The 15,018-nt window shown below is 40.9% G+C and overlaps 1 protein-coding gene across 3 annotated transcripts in view; it reads left to right on the forward strand.

Moving 5' to 3' along the window:
* Positions 1-15,018, forward strand: part of TTC39C (tetratricopeptide repeat domain 39C) — a 100,595-nt gene that overhangs the window by 42,765 nt on the left and 42,812 nt on the right. Inside the window, exons 2-6 of one of the 3 annotated variants that reach the window (XM_040264743.1) lie at positions 310-358; positions 3,364-3,492; positions 6,527-6,641; positions 8,930-9,284; positions 11,379-11,547. In XM_040264743.1, the coding sequence (XP_040120677.1) occupies positions 310-358; positions 3,364-3,492; positions 6,527-6,641; positions 8,930-9,284; positions 11,379-11,547 (817 nt within the window). Of the gene's footprint in view, positions 1-309; positions 359-3,363; positions 3,493-6,526; positions 6,642-8,929; positions 9,285-11,378; positions 11,548-15,018 lie in introns of those variants that run through there. The other 2 variants (XM_040264744.1, XM_040264745.1) reach the window with 2 other exon arrangements.

Consider the following 15,018-nt stretch of genomic DNA (forward strand, 5'->3'; position numbering starts at 1 on the left):
AGAATAAATGTTAATAATCTTCCTTTGGCCACATTTTTCCAGATATCAGATTGATTTACTAAAGCAACACCTATTATAATATGACCTTGTTCTTGCTTTGAAGAGTCAGGTGAGGGGGAGGTTCTGTAGTGATAGATATGTGAACTTCCTTGCCTTTTTTACTTTATTCTTGGGGTAATTAAATCGACTTGAAGACCTTAACAACTTACATTAAATAATTATTAGGAGTCTGCAGTGATCCTGGTATATCAAATGTTTTTAACATTTTTACAAGAAAGTAATTTTAATTTTACTTTGTTTTCTTAACAGAAATCATAGCCCGTTAATGAGTTTTGGAGCCAGCTTTGTCAGTTTTTTGGTAAGTTGATGTGGGAAGAGATTGTGGTGGGAAGGAAGCAAACACCATAATGTCTGTCTTTTTATGGTTACTGGCTGTATAGATACACTCTTGTGGAAAATCTTTTGCAGTTTAAAACTGGAATATAACTTTTGCCTATACACCAACACGTATGAGATCAGTTCAGTTCAGTTCAGTCGCTCAGTCATGTCTGACTCTTTGCGACCCCCTGAATCGCAGTACACCAGGCTTCCCTGTCCATCACCAACTCCCGGAGTTCACTCAAATTCACGTCCATTGAGTCGGTGGTGCTATCCAGCCATCTCATCCTGTCATCCCCTTCTCCTCCTGCCCCCAATCTCTCCCAGCATCAGAGTCTTTTCCAGTCAACCTTTACATGAGGTGGCCAAAGTACTGGAGTTTCAGCTTTAGCATCATTCCTTCCAAATAACAGCCAGGACTGATCTCCTTTAGAATAGACTGGTTGGATTTCCTTGCAGTCCAAGGGACTCTCAAGAGTCTTCTCCCACGCCACAGTTCAAAAGCATCAATTCTTCGGCCCTCAGCCTTCTTCACAGTCCAACTCTCACATCCATACATGACCACAGGAAAAACCATAGCCTTGACTAGACGGACCTTTGTTGGCAAAGTAATGTCTCTGCTTTTGAATATACTATCTAGGTTGGTCATAACTTTCCTTCCAAGGAGTAAGCGTCTTTTAATTTCATGGCTGCAGTCACCATCTGCAGTGATTTTGGAGCCCCAAAAAATAAAGTCTGACACTGTTTCCACTGTTTCCCCATCTATTTCCCATGAAGTGATGGGACCAGATGCCATGATCTTCGTTTTCTGAATGTTGAGCTTTCAGCCAACTTTTTCCACTCTCTCTCTCACTTTCATCAAGAGGCTTTTTAGTTCCTCTTCACTTTCTGCCATAAGGGTGGTGTCATCTGCATATCTGAGCTTTTTGATATTTCTCCCAGCACTCTTGATTCCAGCTTGTGCTTCTTCCAGCCCATCATTTTTCATGATGTACTCTGCATATAAGTTAAACAAGCAAGGTGACAATACACAGCCTTGACGTACTCCTTTCCTGATTTGGAACCAGTCTGTTGTTCCGTGTCCAGTTCTATGAAATATCCTTCCTTAATTTAAAAAATTAAATGCTTATGTTTTCTGGAGTATTATATTTTTTCCAAGCAAACTCCTTTTTAAAATAAAAACATAATTGAAAGATCAGAGGGCTTCCTTGGTGGCTCAGCTGGTAAAGAATCCACCTGTAATGCAGTAGACCTGGGTTCAATCCCTGAGTTGGGATGATCCCCTGGAGAAGGGAACGGGTACCCACTCTAGTATTCTGGCCTGAAAAATCCCATGGATGGAGGAGCCTGGCAGGCTACAGTCCATGGGGTCACAAAGAGTTGGACAGGACACTTTTACTTTCCAAAAATTAAAAATGCATTAGAGTTGAAAATAGACTTTGGATAATAAAAGTTTGAAACTAAACTTTTATTAAGTTTATCAAAAGTTTAAAACTATTGAATAAATGTGGACTGGAAGACAAATCAATTTAGCAGACTTAAGATTTCTCAGTTACTACTGTGTTTTTGGCTGTTAGTATTTAGGAATTGAGGGAATAGGTTGCAGTTAGGTTTTAAAGTAAATTGGGCAATGCAGAAAATTGAATGCTTTTATTTTTCAGAAATACTTATCATACAGACTACTTTCAAACATAATTTTAAAGAAAGTATCCTGTATATAACTGCAAAAAAAAACCCAAAAAACTCCTGAGTAGAGGGGAAAGCGTTTAGATTCCAGACAGAAAAAACTCAGCAAATGGGCATGTTGTATGCAGCCTTGCAGCACCAGTGACAGGCACCAGACCAGCTTCTGGTGACATGGGTTTTCATTCAGGCTTCTTTATTCTTATTACCAGGTAATAGAACAAATCTTTTTAACAATTCTTAAGGCCTACTGTTAGCAACATAGTTCCAGATCTTAAGGAAAGTGTACTGGGTGGGGGTCATAAATGGTACCCACCCATGTAGCAAGGAAGGATGCTAGAGAGACTTGGCAGAAGGCTTGCTGGGTGGGAGGAGGTGGGTGGGGGAGGGAGACTGTAGCAGGGAGGGAGGCTTGCACAAAGATGGCTAGTGTCTGGTTGGAATGGAAAAGTAGTCTAGAGTCATACAGAGAAGGCCTAGGATACCAGAGTGGGCAGGTTGCATGTGATGGAGGTGGAGAACTAGTCACAGCGAGTTCATCAAGTCCTTCCAAGAACCTGGTGTCCTGTCTCTGCCCCTGTAGCTCATTCATCTCAGAAATCTCAATTCTTGGTGGCGAGTTCTCATAAAATGTGGTCCACTGGAGAATAAAAAAAAAAAAAAAAAAAGAAATCTCAATTCTTCTGGGGGAAAGTAGCAGGTTTTCAGCAAAGAAGTGATCATTTCTATCCCAATGTGGCCTGGAAAAGTCTACCAGGATTGGGTGCTCAGAAACTAGCTGTCAGTGGGAATTTTTCACTGGGAACAATAAGAAATGAGTTCTTTATAAATGAATCCATTGGAATTGCTGTCCCTGAAAAGACCGATAGTTTTCAAAGAGTACCTGCTGGCTGATGTTTCATTAGCATTTTTTGCTGTGCTTGATGGACCCAGGGATCCCATGCATGGGTAAAGTCTCTATTCTAGAAGCTGAATTAAGTGGGCCAATCAGAAATTGTATACAGTGATTTTTTTTGTTACTATGTTTAACAACAAAAACTTGTAGAACAGTAATTGCAAGGACATGTGTTAAGCATGTATTTTTTTCATGCTGGTGTAGTGGAGATAATGTTCTTCATATTGAGATTATATTTTTTTCAATGAATAGTGTATGTGGTAGCATTCTGATTCTTTTACTAGGAATAAGTCATTTAGATGGCTTTCCCCCCTCCCTCCTAGTTCGGAGTTGTATTGTGATAAATTGGCCTAAATTTTCAGACACTTACGATTCATTCATTCTTCCCTTATTTCTTTCTTTGGAAGAATGCCATGATGACATTTGAGGAAGAAAAAATGCAGTTGGCGTGTGATGACTTAAAAACTACAGAAAAGCTGTGTGAAAGTGAAGAGGCTGGAGTAATTGAAACAATCAAGAATAAAATTAAGAAGAATGTAAGTACTGTGTCTTTAGGTTATGAACTATGTGCCTCTTACTTAGAACATTCTTCATTTACTTGGTTTTTGGTGTTTAGAATATGACTGAAGCACTGAGTGAGTCTTACAGCTTTTGATTATGTAAAGTATATTTCTTTCTTTTTTTAATGTGGACCATTTAAAAAGTCTTCATTGAATCTGCCACAACATTGCCTCGGCTTTATGCTTTGGTTTCTTGGCCCCAAGGCATGTGGGATCCTAGCTCTCCAACAAGGGATTGAACCCACAGCCCCTTGCATTGGAAAGTGAAGTCCCAACCACTGGACCACCAGGGAAGTTCCTAAAGCATGTTTCTTAAAGCAGTAGAATCCCCCTTAGTCATTAGAACTTTTCAGTGCATATTCTCCTGGTATCTTAACGTTATCTTTTTCCACAGTTGGCTCTGTGGCAAGGACGATTGTCATGAGGCTTTCATATATGTATTTCATATTTTGCACTTTGGCATAATTCAGGAATTTAGCTACTACCTCCTTTTCCCCAGGCCTTCCCGGTCTTGGGTAATAAAATAGTCACAATGACATCATAATCCACTTTTCCTCTTTTTTTTTTTTTCTTTCAACTTTCAGTGCAAAAGGGCTAGACTTTAGAGAGGTGTCCTCCTACCCCTGATGTTTCTGGAGCACCCAGGGGTCTCACACGTGTCACAGGTTTAGCTGACTAACCAGTCTGTTAGTTTCAGACAGCGAAAGCCACTTGTCTTTCCTGCTTCCTTATGTTGCTCCAGGTGGCTTCACCTCTGCTCTGGCTTATGGGGTCTCCCATGAGGAAGCCATAGATGGGCCCAGAGTACCGTTTCCCGAGGCTGCAGAAGGGCCAGAGTTCTCGATTCCTCTCTCTCCAAACCCTATGTCAGTCAGTGACCAAGTCTCGTTGCCTCTTTCTTAAATACGTCCTGAGTTCATCTCCTTTCCTTGCCAGTTTCCTAGGCTGGCCACCGTCGCCACTTGCCTAAGACAACCCTCACTGGCGTTTCTGCCTCCAGTCTCACTGTTCTCTAATTTGTTCTCCAAAGTGCAGTCACTGAGATGCAGATTACATGTTGCTGATTTCGTTTTCAGTGTCCCCGCCCCCTCCCCCTGACCGCTGCCATCACACTAAAACCCAGACTTCTTCATGTGACTGACTTGGCGTTGACTTTGCCTCTCCGTAGAAGTTTTGTATCCCTCTTGACCTGGTTCCTGTCTGTTCTTTAGTTCTTCCTCAGTGTCATTTTCTCCAAAGACTCATATATTTAGTCCCAAGTCCTGTTCATGTGTCTCCTACAGGTTCCCATAGTTCCCTGTACTTCATCCTTCAAGCATTTACTACATTGTATGGTCATCAGTGTGCCTTCATTAGACTGTAAGCTTATTTACGTGTCTGTCCTGAGCATCTAGTACCATGCCCAGCACATAGGTTAATAATCAACATTAGTAATGGGTCCTTGCAATTTAAAAAGCATTATCACATGCAGAGTATCTCACTAGCCCTTCCAACAGCCCTGCAGAGTAGATGTTATTATAAGCAAAGAAAACAGAGGCATCAATAGATGAATGTTTTCTTGAGCAAACAAGGTAATAGGTGCTGGAAGTAGGATCAGGAACAACAGGGACCGTGGGTGAATTCTGCTAATCTAGAAAAAAGAGAAGCCAGCCATTTTGTCACATATACTCTGCATACTTTTGTCATGCTTGCAAAAGGCTATCATTTCTCATATCATCATGAAAGCATATGAAAACTATTTAACCTGTTTCGTTCAAGTTTACCTTATGTTAAGAAGGCACTGTTCTATTTCAGAGTGAATTTTCTTCATTTAGCATTCATAAAACCAAAATCTTACTAAAAAATAGGGTTTTAGGGTAGTCACCTTTAGAAGGTATTGACTAAAATTTCAAGTTCAGTTTGTGATTCATTCAAAGCTAATTTTTAATTGAGGGGGTTTTCTCCTCGACTAACGTTATAATCAGGTTCCAACCCTCACATCTCAGTTGCATGCACCAAAGGAATGAACCCTAATATGGGTCCTTCCTGAAGGCAGATGACTGTAAAGTGGCTTTTCACGTTATTTACCTGGGGTGGTGTTTTATACCTTTAGTAATTTTTTTTTTTTTTGATAAATAACTTTTTTGTTTTTGTTCCTGTTGTTCAGTTGCTAAGTCATGCACAACTCTGTGAGCCCATGGACTGTAGCACGCCAGGCTCCTCCATCCTCCACTCGCTGGGAGCTTACTCAAATTCAAGTCATTTGAGTTGGAGATGTTATCCATCCTCTGCTGCGCCTTTTTCTTGTTGCCTTCAACCTTTCCCAGCATTAGAGTCTTTTCCAGTCAGTTGGCTCTTTGCATCAGGTAGCTAAAGTATTGGAACCTCGGCTTTCAGCATCAGTCCTTCCAATGAACACCCAGGACTGATCTCCTTTAGGATGGACTAGTTGGATCACCTTGCAGTCCGAGGGACTCTCAAGAGTCTTCTCCCACACCACAGTTCAAAAGCATCAATTCTTAGGCACTTAAGCCTTCTTTATGGTCCTGCTTTCACATCTGTACATGACTCCTGGAAAAACCATAGCTTTGGCTAGATAGACCTTTTGTCAGCAAAGCGATGTCTCTGCTTTTTAATACACTGTCTAGGTTTTTAACTTATATATATACAACTTACATAATGTAATAAGTTTTTAACTTACATTGTTTTGAAAATGGTAAGACTCTGAAGTTTTGTGTGGGCTTTCATGTTCCCCATGAGGTATTTCTATTATTGAGAATATTTGTCTTTGAGTTACAAGGCTCTTTGAGTTACAGCATTGTGTTGATAACAAAATAAAGCTAGACTTAAAGGAGGAAGCTAGAATTCCCAGGCTCAGAGTGTAGTGTAAATTTGGTCTTGGATTTTAGTGACTACTGTTCCATACTTCCTATGTGAAGTTATTCCGCCCAGTAAAATACTAGTTTTTTGGAAAGAGTGTTGTTGTTCTTGGGTGTGATTAATCCGTGTGTACTTTCTTCCCACCAAACAGGTTGATGTCCGAAAGTCTACCCTCTCTATGGTTGATCGGCTTCAGAGGCAGATAATCGTAGCTGACTGTCAAGTTTACCTGGCTGTGCTCTCATTTGTAAAGCAAGAATTGTCAGGTATGCTAACGCATTGTTTGTTTTAACAGTTTTTGCTGTTCAGTGGACACAATTGGTAATACCCCACACTTTTTTTTTTTTTTTTTAAAACACCTTGTATTTCAGTCTTTGAAAACATGTGGCACCTGTTTGGGGCATGATTTTGATTTATTACTTGAGAAATTGATACCATGAGGGCTTACTGTGAATTTAGTGGAATAGTTTTAGTTCCAAAATCTTTTTCATTCTTGTCTCCAGATATTACCTGTGCCGTAGATAGAGTGATAAATTGACAGGTGTTTTTTGGTGTGTGGGTGGGAATCAAGCTGCAATAATAACCCTTTAAAGTGAAATATAACCAGTTTGTTTCTCAGAAAATTGTTATTGAAAGCCTGAGCATGGACTAAAGATTTCCTAACATACTTGAATGACCAACATTTTAACAACCCTTAATGAGGAGTATAAACTGATTCTTATTTAGTTTGCCCAAGACAAATTTTGTACAAGGATTTTGTAGCTTTGATATCTTGAGTGGTGTAGATTGGAATGGAGACTCTCAAGAGTTCACTGTAAGATTAACTTTGATACTAGTTCTTCCTCTTATGTGGTTTTATATCTCTGTTGCTGATGGCAGATATCTCCCTCTTTGGTAGCTAGGGTCTACTTGAAAAAAATGAGTGTTCAATAAAGAAATCAACTATAAATCACAATGAGAAAAGCATTTTCTTCCAAACCTGAAGTGAAGAAGGGTTTGATGCTGCTAAGTCATGACATGCATGTTTTTTGATCTGGACTACTGGCAGCCAATTTCCTTTTCTTTCTTCTCTGTCTCCATCTCATTCCTGAGGATGGTTTGTTTCTCTTTGACTCAAGTGAAAAGTAGGATTTAACTTTTATTGAGACCTCCTAAATGTGGACTTTCTAGAAATTATCTTTGTGGGCTTAAAAAAACATTCAGAACCTAAAAGTTGACAGCTCTTTTATTCAGTAGGAATTTTTAGGCCTTCAAGCCGAGGAGACAGTGTCTCAAGTAATTCTGAGAAAACTGCTCCAAGGAGTTGAAGGAGGAGCCAGGTTATATAGAAGTTTTGCAACAAAGAGCCGGTAGTCTGAACATCAAAAAATGATTGTTGATTAAAGGAAACCTGATAACTCAAGTTAAGGGATTAAACGCTTTTCTATATATGAGAAGATGTAAGAGTCTGGGCTCACTGATATCATTCTGTTGATATGCACTTCCGCTATCTGGGGCCAGTATCCTGTTCTCACCTCCTGAGCTTCCTCAGGGCTCACTGTAGTGAGTGGCTGCGGTCTGATGACTGCTAGAGGGCAGGTATTCTTTCCTTCCTGAGTTCCCTCAGGGCTCACCAGCTTACCATTTGTGTTGGGGAGGCAGGGAGGCTGGGGAGGGAGACAGGTTCTTCCATACCACCCGAGGAAGGAGTCTACACGGTTACTTGGAGGTGATGCTGCAGAACAGCCAAGTGTCTGAAGTACAGGTGTAATAAGGTTTAGCCAGGACCACTCCAGTGGTATCATAGAGACTGCCAGTGGTAGTTCAGGAATGCGGTAGAGGATTTGATACTACATGTGGGATAAGTTGGATTCAGATGATGCTTGCATTTATTCGTTCAGCTGATAATAGATGCTAATTGGAAAAGACCCTGATACTGGGAAAGAATGAAGGCAAAAGGAGAAGGGGTCAGCAGAGGATGAGATGGTTACATAGCATCACTGACTCAATGGACTTGAGTTTGGGCAAACTCCAGGAGATAGTGAAGGACAGGGAAGCTTGGGGTGCTGCAGTCCATGGGGTCGCAGAGACAGACCCGACTGAGCAACTGAACAGCAGCAAAGATGCTGCGCCCTCACTACTGTGTGATTGACTCTATTTAATGAACAAAATAATACATGGTTCTTGCCATCCAGACTAGTAAAGTGAAAGTGTTAGTCACTCAGTCGTATCTGACTCTGTGTAACCCCATGGACTATAGTCACTAGGCTCCTCTGTCCAGGGAATTCTCCAGGCAAGAATATTGGAGTGGGTAGCCATTCCCTTCTCCAGGGATCTTCCTGACCCAGGGATTGAACCAGGGTCTCCTGCATTGCAGGCAAATTCTTTACCATCTAAGCTACCCAGGAAGCCCTGAAACAGACCTCAAACAAGGAATTTAAACCATGTGAAGAAAAACAAGTTGTCATGGTGGATAATAGTTTGTATATTTTTTCAAGTCATTCTTCAATATATTTATTATTAGTGTAGGAAAATGATTTCAAATGCTTATTTTTTTTCATGCTTCTCTTTATAGCATATATAAAAGGTGGGTGGATCCTTAGGAAAGCCTGGAAGATTTACAATAAATGCTATCTGGACATCAACGCCCTTCAGGAGCTGTATCAGAAGAAGCTAACAGAAGAGGCTTTGACTTCTGACGCTGCAAATGATAACCACATTGTGGCTGAAGGGGTGTCTGAGGAGTCTCTGAACAGACTGAAAGGTGCTGTGAGCTTTGGATACGGCCTTTTTCACCTTTGCATATCCATGGTGCCCCCAAACCTGCTCAAAATCATCAACCTGCTGGGTTTTCCTGGAGACCGCCTGCAGGGGCTTTCTTCACTGATGTATGCAAGCGAAAGTAAGGACATGAAGGCCCCTTTAGCTACGTGAGTAGCTATATTGCAATGCTTTGGTAGATAATATAGTTGAAAGTAAGTAAGCAACAATCAAAACCTTTATAGGAAACTTCAGGTAAAATCAATGCTTGGTTGGTTGACATGTTGCCATGCCTTTTATGTTTCAATGGAATGCCAAGGACCATATTTTTGGTGATGTTAAGGAGTTAACTTTGGAAAACAGAGAGAAGGAAATGGCAACCCACTCCATATTCTTGCCTGGAGAATTCCATGGACAGAGGAGTCTGGTGGGCTACAGTCCATGGGGTTGCAAAGAGTCAGACATGAGTGAGTGACTAACTTTCTTTTGGAGAACAGAGAACTGTTCTTAAGTCCCATGAGTCCTGTATTTGATTTTTATTTATTCATTTTTTAATTTTTGTGAAAAGTCCCTCTTCTTCACCATTTTCTTTTTAAAATTTATTTTTATTTTTTTGATGAGTCCTGTATTTTAAGCAGGCAAAGTGATCATGATTTATAAGCATTTAAAAGCAGTGACTCTGACCAGTCACTGAGATTCGTAATCCTGATTTTGGATTTCAGAGGATATAAATTTCATAAGGCTGTTCTGTGATTCTGAAATCTCTCATATCCTCATGTTGGATAATTTTTCTTGCGGACTCTAGTTGGTCCATTGGTCTCTTACTGTGGCCTGGATAGTCTGTGCTGTTCAACTAAACTGAGTTATATTGTATTGTTCAGACTTGAATTATAATCATTTAAATAGAAAAATGTGAAGAAGCTGATATAACCATCCAGAGCAAGGATTTATCCATTTCGTCATCAATTAAAAGTGGTTTTGTTTTTTTTTTTCATTCTGGTAAATGTCACCGACTCTATGGACATGAGTTTGAGTAAGCTTCGGGAGTTGGTGAAGGACAGGGAAGCCTGGCGTGCTGCAGTCCATGGGGTCACAGAGAGTCGGACACGACTGCGTGACTGAACTGAACTAAAACACCTACTACTATTTGCAGTTTGAATAATTTTATGAAATACTGTTTGTGCTTTGATATTGCACTACTTGTCAGAAATTTTCCAAAAGATGTTGGTATCACAGAGAATCTTAGTGAGCTAGATTTCTACTTATGTCAGTATTGAGGAATTTGGATGTTAACTCCTAATTGTTTGGTAGCGACTGTAAAAAGGTCATTACTTTTTCATTGTAAAAATATTCATGCCTTTCCAAACTCATTATCTTATACTAACAGTGGTCCTTCATTAATTTGACTTAGCAGGTTTATAACTTGTGATAATATGTCTTTTTAAAAAACATTTTCTGAGGAAGGAATGAATTGAATTAAAAATAATGTGAATTAGTCTGATCTCCAGAAAAGGATCAAATTTATGTACACTGGAAGCATATATTTACATAAAAACATTTGTTGTGTTGGTTACACGATTTTTGTCTTTTAAAGCTGATCCCAGTGACTCTATTTTGTTTACCTAGTTTAACACGGCCTTTTTCTTGAAAGGGACAAGTTTGAAGTGAGAGAATGTTAAGTAACTTATTTGTTTGGTTTTCAAAGGCAGAGAAGGGGCCCTTCTTCTATTCCTGTAACTTATTTTTACTTAATTTTGTATAATTTTGCTTATGGTTCCTGTATTTAAATTCAGGGTGTGAGGCTTACTTATAGTCTAACTTTTGTGAACGCAAGGGAAAACAAACGCTTTCCTTTTGTAAAAAGTAATGTGGAAAGTAATTATAAGGGGACAGTAAATTCATGATCACCAGTCACCGTCTCTAATTTATGCATTGATGAGTACAGAGTAGAATTCAGAGATTTACGTTAATGATGCCTTCAGCAATCCATCTAGAAGCCTTAGAAGAACTGCGTGCTTCTGTCGCCTTATTCTCTTCCCCTGGTGGGAGTATGCTGATTTATACATTGTGCTCGAAAGTTGTGGTTTTCCAAATATGGATCAAAATAACATGGGGAAAGATACAGATTTTTACTTACTCAGAGACTACTTAGCGAGTTTTCTGGAAGGAGCGTGTATGGGAGGAGCACAGGCTGATTATTTTCGAGATTGGAAGCACTGTCAGCAAAGTCCGCGTCTCTCACGGGTTCTGTCCCTCTTCTTCAGATTAGCGCTGCTCTGGTATCATACTGTGGTCCGCCCATTTTTTGCCTTGGATGGCAGTGATAACAAAGCCGGCCTGGATGAAGCGAAGGAAATTCTTCTCAAAAAAGAAGCTGCTTATCCAAACTCTTCCCTCTTTATGTTTTTCAAGGGACGCATACAACGACTAGAGGTACTGTGCCTTCTCCAGCTTTTTAAAAATAAAGCCTCTGTTGCTTGAATCTATAACTCTCGTTCAGAAGGGGCTAGTTCATAAGGAGCCAGAGTGTCACAGGGCTGACATTCTGTGCCTTGCATTTGTCATTGCTGTGGGAGCCTCTCCAAGGAACCTGGAGTGTTTATTCAGTTACCTTCTGTTTGTAGCTATGGGTGAAGCAGGGCCGGTATCCCTCAGAGGTAAGACAAGATGCTGTGCCCTGAGCTGAAGACACGGGAGCCCTTGTGAATGTCTTAGTTAAAATACTAGGTTGGCTAAAACGTTTGTTCGGGTTTTCCCATAAGATGTTATGTGAAAAACCCGAACAAGCTTTTTGACCAACCCAATACGATTTTTTTCCTTCTCTGGAGTTACCAATAGTCTATTTCCAAATGTTCATCCCGGCTGACAGTTGATTCATGCTCATGGTATTGCCTGAAATGTCAAGGACAGCAAAGACTCTGAAACAGTAGTAGTCCGTATTACTTTTTCATGCGCTTCATGTGGCTAGGTCCCATGCCAGGGGCTTTCACACACACCATCCCATTTAATCCTCAGAACAAGCCCAGGACAGAGAGAATGATCCCTGCATTTTACAGGGAAGGTCAACAGGGTTCTGAACAGGCTTCATGTGACCTCTGAGCTCACCCAGCGAGTGAGGCTAGGCTATCTCATTCCAGAAACACAACATACCCTGGCCTTTGAGGGGGTTCTGCTTCTCTCTGCACTCTTTTTTTTTTTTTTTTTTGTGGCTTCCCAGGTGGCTCAGTGATAAAGAATCTGTCTGCTAATGCAGCAGATATAAGAGACACGGTTCAGTCTCTGGGTTGGGAAGATCCCCTGGAGAAGGAAATGGCAACCCACTGGAGAATCCCATGGACAGAGGAGCCTGGCGGGCTACAGTTCATGGGGTTGCAAAGAGTCAGACATAACTGAGTATGTCTGAGTACAATTAGTATGTGCCCCTAATTGTACACAATCGTCTACAGGAAGAACATACCATCTCAATGCCTGCCTACCAATACCTGCACCTCGTTTTTTATGTCAGCTTGCTTGAGGGCACAAGGAACTGAAGAAAAATGAAAATCTTTTTTTAAAAGTGTATTTATTTTTAACTGAAGGATAATTGCTGTACAGTGCTGTGTTGGTGTTTTCCATACAACAGCGTGAATCGGCCATAGGTATACACATGTCCCCTCCCTCCTGAATCTCCCTCCCACCTCCCACCACATCCCACCCCTCTAGCTCATCACAGAGCACCAAGCTGAACTCCTTGAGTCATATAGCAGCTTCCCACTAGCTATCTATTTTACATACAGTAATGTATATATTTCAGTGCCAGTCTCTCAAAGTCTCTCTTTGCCGCACTGCATCCATAAGTCCGCTCTCTATGTCTGAGTCTCTATTCCTGCCCTGCAAATAGGTTCATCAGTATCATTTTTCTGGATTCCATATATATGCATTGATATGATATTTGCTTGTCTGATTTCACTCGGTATATCATCCACCTCACTAGAACTGATTCACACTAATTCGTTTTTATGACCGAGTAATATTCCATTGTATTTATGTATCACAACTTCTTTATCCGTTCATCTGTCAGTGGACATTTAGGTTGCTTCCATGTCCTGGCTATTGTAAATAGTGCTGCAATGAACATTGGGGTACATGTATCTTTTTTAATTGCGGTAAAATGAAAATGTTTATAAGAACTGAATCACGCATGTGAAAGAAGGTGAGTGTTAACACGATGTTCCACCCACATGCTCACTAGCAGCTACTGGTGCATTAGTGTGAGGTGTAATAACCTCTGCCCTCAGTTAACCAGGCGTCCACAACATATTCCATGCTAGAAGTCAGCCCCCTTCCCCCCGAAAAAAACCCCACACGTGCTTGTGAAGATGTTTGCCTAGGAGTGTTTCCATAAGTACAGGAAGTAATTTTTTCACTAATTTCTTGTTGGCAGTGGAGGGTATGTTACTTCCCCAATAATATCTCTCCTTCATGAAGTGTCTTCTTAAATCCAAGGATGCCTTATGTTTATATATGGAATCATATTTTAAAGATTATACTAATATTTACAACTGAAATGACTCTAAAAGCTCCCCAGGATCAGACTTACGTAAACCCATGTCCAAGTCATTTTTCTTCTCATTACGTTGAGACCGTTTTTCTTTCAAGTCAGGCTCATGAGCCTTCAGTGACATTTCTCTTCTTTTCTCTTGCTTTCTTAAAAATGTAGTTTTGATCAGACTCCTGTGTGATCCAGTCTGCTGTTAGTGAATTGTTCTTTCAAGCTCAGGGTTAGGGCCCTATATGTAGGGAAGGATGTTCAGGCTATTCAAGTTCCCATCTCCCTTGGGTTTGTGCAGGAGGAAATAAGCCTGTAGAAGGAAATTTTAAATTGACTCAGCCTTCTCACTTCAGTGGCCATTTCTGAAATGAAGAATGCTGGGTACAGGGTAAATGCTTTCTTAGATGCATGATGCTTTTCCTTTAAGAAACTGACATTCTGAATAACTCTGAACATGCCGAGACTAGGTTTAGTGTTCAAAGGAGACTTGCCTAGTGGGGGTGAGAGCCTGACATTTGCAGTTGTGTGCAGTGCAGCAACGAGGCCAGGCGTTAGGCGTGTCTAGATCTCTCTTGATCAGTGGATGCCCTTCCTTCTCTCCCTTGATCAATGAGTGCTCTAAATTGGGTTTTGAAACTGCTAAATAGAAATGCAAAAGTCAGGATTTATGTTTCATTGTGCTTTCCATAAGACCCTGATGCTGGGAAAGATTGAAGGCGGGAGGAGAAGGGGACGACAGAGGATGAGATGGTTGGATGGCATCACCGACTCAATGGACATGGGTTTGGGTGAACTCTGGGAGTTGGTGATGGACAGGGAGGGCTGGCGTGCTGCAGTCCATGGGGTTGCAAAGAGTTGGACACAACTGAGCGACTGAACTGAAGCTTTCCATTTTCGTTAATTTTTCAGCTGGTGCTCTGGGACAACCCAGAGGGATAGGGTGGGGAGGGAGGTGGGTGGGGGGTTTAAGATGGTGGGATACATGTACACCCGTGGCTGATACATGTTAATGTACGGCAAAACCTACCACAATATTGTTAAGTAATTAGCCTCCAATTAAATAAGTGAATTTAAAAAAATGCTGATCTTGTAGTGAAAACTAGTAACTTCTTTTTTTATATTAAAAAAAAAACCTTTTATTTTGAAAAACAGTTATTTATGTTTATTTGGCTTCCTTAGGTCTTAGTTGTGGCACCTAGGAAGCAGGATCTTCACTGAGTCATGTGGCTTCACCTTTCATTGTAGCTCACGGGCTCCAGAGCGTGTGGGCTCAGTGGCTGTATGCGTGAGCTTAGTTGCTCCCCGGCATGTGGGATCTTAATTCCCCGACCAGGGATTGAACCCACATCCTGTGTATTGCAAGGTGGGTTCCT

The sequence above is a fragment of the Oryx dammah genome, unplaced genomic scaffold (genome assembly GCF_014754425.2).
Source record: "Oryx dammah isolate SB20612 unplaced genomic scaffold, SCBI_Odam_1.1 HiC_scaffold_22, whole genome shotgun sequence".
NCBI classification, from domain to species: Eukaryota; Metazoa; Chordata; class Mammalia; order Artiodactyla; family Bovidae; genus Oryx; species Oryx dammah.